This window comes from Protobothrops mucrosquamatus, unplaced genomic scaffold (genome assembly GCF_001527695.2).
Source record: "Protobothrops mucrosquamatus isolate PMUCROS unplaced genomic scaffold, P.Mucros_1.0 scaffold547, whole genome shotgun sequence".
Taxonomy (NCBI): domain Eukaryota; kingdom Metazoa; phylum Chordata; class Lepidosauria; order Squamata; family Viperidae; genus Protobothrops; species Protobothrops mucrosquamatus.
The window spans coordinates 49,045-59,289 of record NW_015386851.1 but is presented as its reverse complement, the minus strand read 5'-3'; the positions used below and the strand labels follow the sequence as shown (position 1 = coordinate 59,289).

Here is a 10,245-nt window from a genome sequence, read left to right as displayed (position 1 = left end):
GTGAGACATTTACACTTCTCCTGGTATCATAAGAACTGTGACCAAACACATCTAGAAATACCAAGTTTAAAATAATTTTCTTCATTCTCTTCGTATTTATATCAATTATACACAATACTTCTATGAAGCAGACTGAACAATAAAACATCCTGAGTCCTTCTTAATCAAAACTCCATCTATCATTTATGATTTCTGTAATCAAAATGAAAGTGTAAACCATGTAGAAAACCTCATAAAAGTGATATAGTAAAGCCGAAATTGTATCTGACAAAAAGACTAGACTGATTGGAAAATGGACAAGATAAATATTTAAAAAATATTTTCTTTTCCCCTTCTCAGACATCACCAGCAGTTTTGTGTTAAAAAAACAGCTTTATGTTAAAAAAAGAACTTACCACCTGAAATTTATCTATAATACAATAATAGGATATTTAAATGAAAAATAAATGCCTTTTTTTAACAAAGGAGGCAAGAGTAACATGCAAAAGATTTGGTCTCTTTTAAAAATAACATTTTATTCTGTGAGAATGTATGGGAAAATAGCCAGGAAAAAAGTTATAAAATTATTCTATATTAAAAATATTTTTCATGTATACTTCATTTCCTTCTATAACTCTCTATCTAAACTACAGATATAAATCAGATTATTAAAAATAGCTATATTTTAAAAACTGCATGAGAAGGGGAATCATAGGGAATATTTCCACTACTCAGGCATTTTATCTCTCAGCTTCAATAGGAAGGAAGGAAGGAAGGAAGGAAGGAAGGAAGGAAGGAAGGAAGGAAGGAAGGAAGGAAGGAAGGAAGGAAGGAAGGAAGGAAGGAAGGATCAACTAAGATTCTTTTAAAAGTTTACTACAGACTATATTTGCCTTAAATTGGGGCAGGGTTCTTATAATAATGTATGTGGGTGTATACTTAGAAATTAGTTCATCATTGCCTTACACTCCAAGAGGTTCTCTGGTGAAGAAGATGTCATTAATAAGAGATTGAACTTAGTACTGCAGCATTTCATTCCTTTTTCACGATATTGTTGGCAATTTCTACCCCAAGATACATACTTGAAAAAGTTGTGAAAAAAGGAGATTGGGGCAGAACACCCTCCTGAAGGCCATCTGGAAAGAACATGACTTGCTCAAGGGGAAGACAGACAAAACAAGGCTGCAAAACTGCAACACAGAGTTAAGGCCAACAAGGCCAGAGGCTTTCTGGAAGTGTCCAATAAACTCGGGGCTAAGCTATAGTGCTCAAATGCTAGTTGTCTTTAAGTAGGAAAGAGAGACTTTAAAGGATGCAAGAATGATAAACGGTATTTTATCCCAACCATAGCACTATCAGTAATGACCAAGCCTCCCAGTTGCTTCAATAGTGAGATGAGTGGTGTATAAATTTAATAAAATAAATAAGCAAGCACACACCTTTGGAAATTTCATATAAAGAAGACATTAGGGAGAATTCATAGGCAAAACTTATATAGGCAGTTTTATTGTGTTGAACAGTAATGCAAGTTATTTTGTTACATAGGCATAGCAATCCTTGAAGGAGCCTTATAGGCTGAAAAGAAATAAGCAAGCTAAATCTTCACATAGTAGGGAATGTTTGAAAAATTTAACAGCATCCTGCACCCCAGAGAAAACATTATAAGATAAGAGGCCCTACTGCTTGCTCCAGGCTATTTTATAACATTTTCATTCCTGTGAAGTAACAGCAGAAAGCAGCCTGTCCTGAGAGGACATACTAAAAAAAAAAGAATGGAGAACATTCAATGTAGCTTTCTAGAAACAACTTAGACAGAATATTGTGAAGTTAAAACACAACCTTTTTCTTTCAATTCACAATAACTCACTTTGCATTTTTATACTTTAAAAAAGTTAAGAAAAGCTAGGAGTAGATGAAATAAAACTGATGGAATGAGAAGAGCTCCAATGCAGTCGAAAGTTCCATCACAAATTAAAATCAATGAAAACCATTATTACTGGACTAACTCAAACAGTAACATTTAATATTTCCTTGTTCAATATTGTTCAAAACATGTTACAGTATTCATGTTCACAGTGAAATAAGCCTAACTTTGTTATCCAAGACTCAAGAACAATGTGAGAATAAATTCATTTCGAGGGCAGACTAGATACAAACTTGTCTACTTTTTCTACAAGGATAAAAAAAATCTTTCTACAATATTTGATCTCACAGTTCTGTATGTACAAAAAGAAGCAAAATATGATGAATATGTTTCATAGCCGAAACATATTACTGGAAAATTACTGTAATATTAAAAAAAATAGAGCCATGTTCAGTCCACAAATGTTCCTTCTGGTAGTTCAACAACTATGGGGGCACAGTCCTCTGGATCAGTCTCAAAGTCCCACTTGAATTTCTTGGTTAGGTGGGCTTTAAATCTTTCTGCCTTTTTCCTCAGAGTCCTGTCAACAGCTGGATTACAAGTGTAAGAAAAGAACACCTAAAAATACATTACACGTCAATTAATACAACACTTAAAACAGACTAGACAATCCTATAATCCCCCATTGGGTCATCCTTTCAGACAAAGATAGTTCAGTCTAATGTGATCAGAATGAACATTAAATTTTAGGCTTGACCATATTTATTAGTCCAATGCTGAATGGTCCTGTAACCATCTCAAATTATATATATCTATATATATAAATAAAAATGTAAATGTTCGTTTGTTCAAAATCTTAAATCTCCGAAAGTTCTTCACCGATTGCTTTGAAATTTTGACACAATGTTGCATTCGAATACGCGCGTGTTTTTATATACCTACTATTATATAGATGTCACACCTGTGACAGGTAAAAACGTGCTTTTTTTAAAAAAACAGCGCCATCTGTTGGACATAAAAGCTTTCTCTTTTCTTTCTTTTCCATTTAACCAGACTGAGCCACAGCAACGCGTGGCCGGGTACAACTAGTCATAAATAGAAAAATAACTGTAATGGTAAACCATAATTGTGAGTTGATTGCCAAATGCCTGAATCACAATCACACAACTGTGGGGACTCTGTGATGGCCTCAACTTCAAAAGCTGGTTGTAAGTCCTCCTTGTTAAGTGCTGTCACAACTATGAACGGTTACTAAATGTAATCTAAAGATTATTCGAAAGAGAATGCTGTAAAAGAGAGAATGACTGAAAGATGCAATATAATGTGGACATGAGAAAAAGACAGTGGCCAACAATATAGGCAGGGAGAAAGGAAAAGGTACCATTAAGAGGCTATTCAGAGCAGATTTGATGTAAAGAACAATACAGGGAATGGATACAACACATGGCTTCTGGAATTATTTCCAACTCTTTAACAGTAGCTCTGCTCTGGGTCATGGGTTCAGAATGAAGCAGCATGCTATACCACTGCTCAATTGCTTTTCCCAGACACTACACTGGGAGAAAAAAATCTGGATTATTATTAATAATTTTTGCTCTGCAGCTCCCAGCCAGATCTGACCCATTTTCTGTTTTTCCTTCATTAAAGAACATGAGAGGAAAACATTATTCATATTATTCAAATTATATTAAGACCGTATGTTTAGAAGCCATGTCTCTGTAAGGAATTTAGATATTTTTTACACAAATCCATTAACTTTTTATTTATAGGAAAGGTACCTTCTTTTGGTATATTTGACCCATCACTAGATTTTAAAAATTCAGTCTCCTAGTTTCTTTTTTTCTACTGGTCTAAATTTGTTAAATATATTGATTTCCAAGGCAACAGATTGATAGCTAAAACATAATATCATAAAAATATAGTTCTATTGTAGGCTCAAGAAAGAAGAAATAATCTAAACAAGGATTCCCAAACTTTTGGCATCGTGTCCTATTTTATTTTTGAAACATTTACATCTCCACTCCTAAATGTCTATTAAAACCATCTGCCATTTGTACATGCATAAAAGTACACTTGGCCCTCTACCCTAAAGATCTGCCATCAATCCTCACTGTTCACCTGCCAATCTTCAGAACATCTTCCTTGGTATCAGCCTATCCACACAAAACTGCAAATACAGATAGTCCTCGACTTACGACAATTGAGCCCAAAATTTATGTTGTTAAGCAAGACATTTGTTAAGTGAGTTTTGCCCCATTTTATGACCTTCCTTGCCACAGTTGTTAAGTGAATGATGGCAATTGTTCAATTAGTTACACAGTTGTTAAGTGAATCTGGCTTCCCCATTGACTTTGCTTGTCAAAAGGTCACAAAAGGTGGTCAAATAACCATCATAATTATGAGTCAGTTGTCTGAATTCTGATCACGTGATCATGGGGATGTGCAATGGTTGTAAGTGTGAAAAATGATCATAAGTCATTTTTTTCAGTGATGTTATAACTAAATGAACTGTTGTTAAGCTGAGGACGATTTGTACATGCAGTGCTCCACTTCTTCCTTCCCATTAATCCGCCCACCTCAACTAGTTTTTCAATCTATTAGATCTTCATTTGACATATTTTACTCTTATAATTTTTCTACAGTATTCAGATCCTTGAGCTCTCTCTTGGATTTTTTTCATGCCTCTCTAGTGGGGAACAAAGAAACCTTATTGAAACAGAAGATGGGGAAAACATATTTCAAAGGATTGGCCAATAGCTGAAAAACATGAAAACCAATTTCGCTCTCTCTCCTAAAGAAATAAGTTTATTTAGGTCAATAAGCAGTTGCAGGCTACTGAGTTTCCAAACGTTCTTCATTAGACATGATACATAAGGAAGGAAATAGGTTAATAAAACAGATATACACTTAAAGGCTTTCTTGAAATCTGTTGCCATCTGCTAACAAAAACTTTGTTATAACAGCCATAAAAGAGCGAAGAAATAACTTTTTCATTTATCTCGTTAAAAAAATTGTCTGGCTTGAATGTTGTAATTAAACAATCTGTGTTTATGCAGCTTCATTGAATTTCAATTTGTTAAGAAGATTGCTCTAGGAGTGTGCAGAAAATACAAAAAGCTATCCATGGTTAAATTCAAAATATTATTGGGTTCTCTGTATACACGAACACTTTTTATTCCTTTTCTGTCTGTTGTCTACTCTCAAAAAGGATTAGGCCTAAATGACTAGAGACTCTCTGATTGAGATATTTTGGAAATTGACAAAATTAACTATGTTTATGCTTCAAGTTTACTGGAAAACTGTGCTATCAAACTTTACTCCAAGTTAATTTTTAAGATAAAGTTTCTCACATAGAAACGTAGTTCATCTTTCTTGTAACATTTTAATGGTTCTGAAAAACTATCCTAAAAAATGAATAAACTATCATACAAATACAAATAATGAGAAACTGACAGGACAGCATGCAGAAAAGCAAAGGAATAATTAATGTCCTTTATAAAAACATTTGATCAAAGTTTAGGCAGATGTTAGAAAAAATGTCTCAGAGAAGAAATGTTAGCATGTTTGAGGCTGCTGGCAAACTCACAATCTCGCAAGCAATTGTATCAATATAAAATGCAGAAAAGTTTAAATTCATCAAAAATATCCATGTACAGAGTGTTTCGTATCATTCTGACAATATGGGACAAGGGAAAAACTATGATTTTTTTCCTACTGCATATCAATTCTTGTCTATTCCATATCCACATACTGATATAAAGAGCAATGATATAGTTTCTAAAGAATTTTATAACACCCTTCCACAATCTGAGTGCCCTTCGGGTGTATAGACCAAATTGCAGAATATTTAACAAAGTAATGTTAGTTAATGCATTCTGTGAACTGAAGTTCAGTCTCCAAATTGGGGAGGAATGTACTATACCAGCAGCCCCCAACCTTTTGGGCACCAGGGACCAGTTCTATGGAGAAAGTTTTTTCTGTGGACTGGAGGGAGCGTGGTTTTTGCTTGCTGCCTGCATCTCATGGATGGGGCTTCGCTTGTTTACGTGGCCATTGCTGACATGCTGTGGACCTGCTGGTCCATGAACCAGGGGCTGGAAACCCCTGTACTATAGCACACATTCATCATAGATATGGAAGCACTGTGCTTCTGATTAAATTGCTGTTTTAACAGAGTCTATTATTAAGATCAAAACTAGGCACAACTGCAATCAGTCACTTATTGTCAGATGTGACAAACACATTAGTTATTTCAAATAATAAACGGTGAATGATTCTGTTAATAACAAAATAAGAAATGGAGAATGAATTTGTTGCAGGACCATCTATATTGAGATTAACCCAAGAAAAATATTACATCTAATTCTATTTCAAGATTAAATTTTTAATTTTATTTTGCTTGGAATATTTTTTATGTTAAGTTTAATTTCGCTTTAAAGAAACATTTTAAAACATTTTTCCAAACAGCCAAGTATCGATATATTGTCAGAGTTATCATGCAATCAAATAGTATATTTTAGTGTATTTACCTAAAACAAAATATTTTTTTCTAATGATTCTCTTTTAAAACAGTAAGCTCTCCTTACTATTTCCCCACCTTACTTTTAGATAAATACAGTATATATCCCATGATTACTGGGCAAATTTCCCATGTTGTTGTTGCTGCTGAAACCGTTCAAGATGAAATTTTCTTACCTGCAAAGTGTTTGTTAAAAAGTTGTCTTGGGATACTATGTCTACAAAGAAATCAGCTGGGATTTCACTGAGCTGATGGTACAGGATAGAAATGAGATTGCTGAACAAGGCTTGATGTTTCACTATGGCATCCTCTGACCTGCACAAGAGATTCAGGAGTTTTTTCCAGTGCTCAAATGCATCATATACATTCCCAATCAGGAAGCAGATGAAGGCAAACTGTAGCTCCCCTAGAAAGATACCACCAAGAAAATGTAAGAAATACAGAACAACTTTAGCTTTAATCTTGGTTGCATGGTTGCCTTATTTATTTAACATATTATTAAGTATATTATAGTATCTCCTAACTTAGAACCAGTTGGTGTAGTGGTTAAAACCCAGATTGGAAACAGGTAGACCATCTTAGGCACAAAAGCTGCTGGATGACCTTTGGGGCAATCATTTTCTTTCAGCACCAGGAGGAAAGCAAATCACATGTTCAGGCAGTGGCCTGAAGACACTTGAAAGCAAACAAAATAAAACCCCATTACTCTGGACTGAGATCTAGAACTAGATTGGGAAACAGAAAAATTATATGGCCTCTAGGCATATACTAGTATAAAACAGAGCTCCTCTTAGCAATCAAGTGCTCTGAATAACAGCATCTTCCAAATAACACACAATATTTGTCTGACCTCAAATTATCACAAGCGCGTTATACTTGGGCAGCTAGAGCTGGTATATAAGTGAAAACTCAAAGACACAGGATAACATATACTTCCAGGGACAAACATTGACGTATGGATATCTCAAGCTACCAATGATTTTTTTTTCAGTAGTGTAACCCCATCTAGCAATAAATGAAGGGAACCCACAGGATCTCTCACATTAGAATTCCCATCCATATGATCTTCCACTCAGTTTATCCACTCTTCCGAAATGTGCATATTTTTACTTACATATAGATACCAGTCCATTAAGTGACCTATCCTCAACCTATGTTCATTCTTCTGGAGAATGAAGTGGCATTAAAAATAGCAAAAATTAAAAGAAAATGGTATACGGATAGTCCCCAACCTATGACAATTGAGCTCAAACTTTATGTCACTAAATGAGACAGTTAAGCGAGTTTTCCCCCATTTTACGACTTTTCTTATCACCGTTGTTAAATGAATCACTGCAGTTGTTCATTTAATAACAGTTAAGTGAATCTGGCTTCCACACTGACTTTGTCAAAAGATTGAAGGAGGTGATGACCATGGTCGTAAGTGTGAAAAATAGTCATGCCACTTTTTTTTAATGCTGTTGTAACTTTGAACACTACTAAACGAATGGTAAGTCGATGACTACATCTAGTATGGATTCATTTAGAAAAAAATGTATTTGCAGCATATCTGAACAATACTGTGACAACTTGCATATTTCTTTATAACATAAGGCAGTGTTCCCCGACCTTTGCGGCTTGGTGGCCCAGCTGGGGGGAGAGAGAGGGGAACTGGGCCATGTGAGTGGTGGGCCGGCGTGCATGCGTGCAGCTTGACTTGCACAAGCAGTGGGTCAGTGCACATACGAGTGCACGCCAGCCCACCACTCACGCAAGTTCAGCTGCGTACACACGTGCACACACCAGCCAGCCACTCACATGGCCCAATTCCGAAAAGGCCATGGTCCAATAGTGGGCTGCGCCCCGGTGGTTGGGGACCCCTGGCATAAGGTATCTGTGAATACTATTCTATTCTAGATAAGTATAATGATCCATGGGTACCTTTTCATTCATGTTAAGGAAGGAAAAAATAAGCATTCTGGGAGAGTAGGATGAAAGAGGGGGATAGGAATTGCTCTCAATTCTGCAGTTTCATGCCGAAGATAAGAAACAGGAGAGATGTCTACTGTTTTGTATCTTTGTCTGCTTAAAGAATGGATATAGCTGGATAACCTTCTCATCAAAGAGAAAATTATACTTGATCATAAAGTGATTTTTGGAGGCAAGCATATAATTACTTGTAAAACCAAATTAAATGTATTTTTACTGCACAAGTGTTTTACTTTAGTATAAATTAGTAAGGACTACAGAGTCACTTTATTTCTACCAAATAATCTTGAGTGGGCCATAATCATTTGTTTGCATTTGTTGTTTCACTTATAGGGTATTTATACAAACCAACATTCTTAGAATACATATTTGACCATGTGCATAACTTAATTAGAGTGAGAATTTGCTACAAAAGTATGTTGAAAAGCAGTACTACTATGAGAATGCCAGAGGATTGCCATTAAATGCTGGGTATTGTGTTGTTTTAAACCTTCCACAAGGGGTCACTAGTACTGCACATGATAATTTATTGACTGTTTTAATTCATTTCTTATATCAATTGCTCAAACATAGTTGTTTAATAGTACTAGTTAATTTGCAAAGCTGGGAGAAAATGTATTATGACAGCTATTTGATCTTATGGACTTGGCTTTATAATTCATATCCCAAAATACAAAAATGCCCAAGAAAGTTTCTATACTAACAGGATTGTTTACTTACTTTGCAAAATTAATTTGTAACGGTTTGGTTATGAAAGTTACAAGATAATCCTGAGTGTATCTAAAGTATAACACATATACAGATGTCAAAAAAAATGTAGACAATGAAAAATAGGTCTGAGAAGGCATATTTACTTACCAAGCACATCCTTGGAATTGCTGGCATAGTGTTGATTAATCACTGTTTCTAGAGCATAACTGAGATCTATACTGTGCTTGGTAACTTCCTCAGGTGTGGCACCTTCAGGATACATTTGTTTAGGTATTTTTGTGAATCTGATCTCAGTGCCAGGCTTCAGCTGCATTTTAGGAAGCCGGGCCAGTCCTTCTGCATAACTTTTGCATTCTGTGTCATACTGGGGTAGCTTCTGTTCAATTCGATCTTTAGTATATTTTCCAGGCAGAACGGGCAACACTTCAGAAAAGGCACATATCTGTCCATTTTCGGGCTGCAACTTTTGCATCACAAATTCATTAATAAAATTAGTGAGGGAGACCCATTTTTTAAGGGTGTTATATGGATATGGACCCAAACATTTGTCCATCTCTTTGAGATTGGCTCTCATGGCTTCAGACTCATTTTCAGAAGCTGGGGTGAGGTCTACTTCTTCTTTTTGTTTGTCCCAGTGTAATATCTTTAAATCACGTTGTTGCAAGTTTAAGAAGAAACCAGTACGAGGACCACTTTCTTTCCTATTGTCTTTGTCAACACTGCTGTAATGAAAAAAATGAATGCCTGGCGGTATCATCTTGACTCCACAGAATTTGGGACCAATTTGCCAACTGTTGTAGTCAATGCCAAACTCAGTTCCTTCTGGCATTTTCAAAATTATAACTGTGGCACCTTCAAAAAAAAGTTGTTTGGCCAGAGCTTGGTCCATCTGCATTTCTGTCATATCAGCCGTTCCCTTGGTTATACGACTTCTTATTCAGAAGCCTAGTAGAAGCAAACAAATATTTGAATACATTTTGACACTACAATAAATGTGAGCCAGTGTTACTGTACCAAGAACACAACTTTTAGATATCGAGTTACAATGCTTTTCTCACAATTTATCAAAGCAACTTCTACATTTTTGCTCACTATATTTAAAATAGCAAACACATCACTACACTGCCACCTGGTGAATATGATGAGCCAGGTCTCAATTTTCTCATATTTGAAGCAAACATTCCCTTATGACTGTATGACAATA

The 10,245-nt window shown here is 35.5% G+C and overlaps 1 protein-coding gene across 1 annotated transcript in view; it reads right to left on the bottom strand.

Moving 5' to 3' along the window:
• Positions 1–1,455: 1,455 nt before the first annotated feature.
• Positions 1,456–10,245, bottom strand: part of AAR2 (AAR2 splicing factor) — an 11,351-nt gene continuing 2,561 nt past the window's right edge. Inside the window, exons 2-4 of the mRNA XM_015816990.1 lie at positions 9,189–9,986; positions 6,539–6,768; positions 1,456–2,461 (exon numbers count right to left, since the gene is read on the bottom strand). Coding sequence (XP_015672476.1) covers positions 2,294–2,461; positions 6,539–6,768; positions 9,189–9,945 — 1,155 coding nt within the window. The 5' untranslated portion in view covers positions 9,946–9,986 and the 3' untranslated portion in view covers positions 1,456–2,293. The remainder of the gene's footprint in view (positions 2,462–6,538; positions 6,769–9,188; positions 9,987–10,245) is intronic.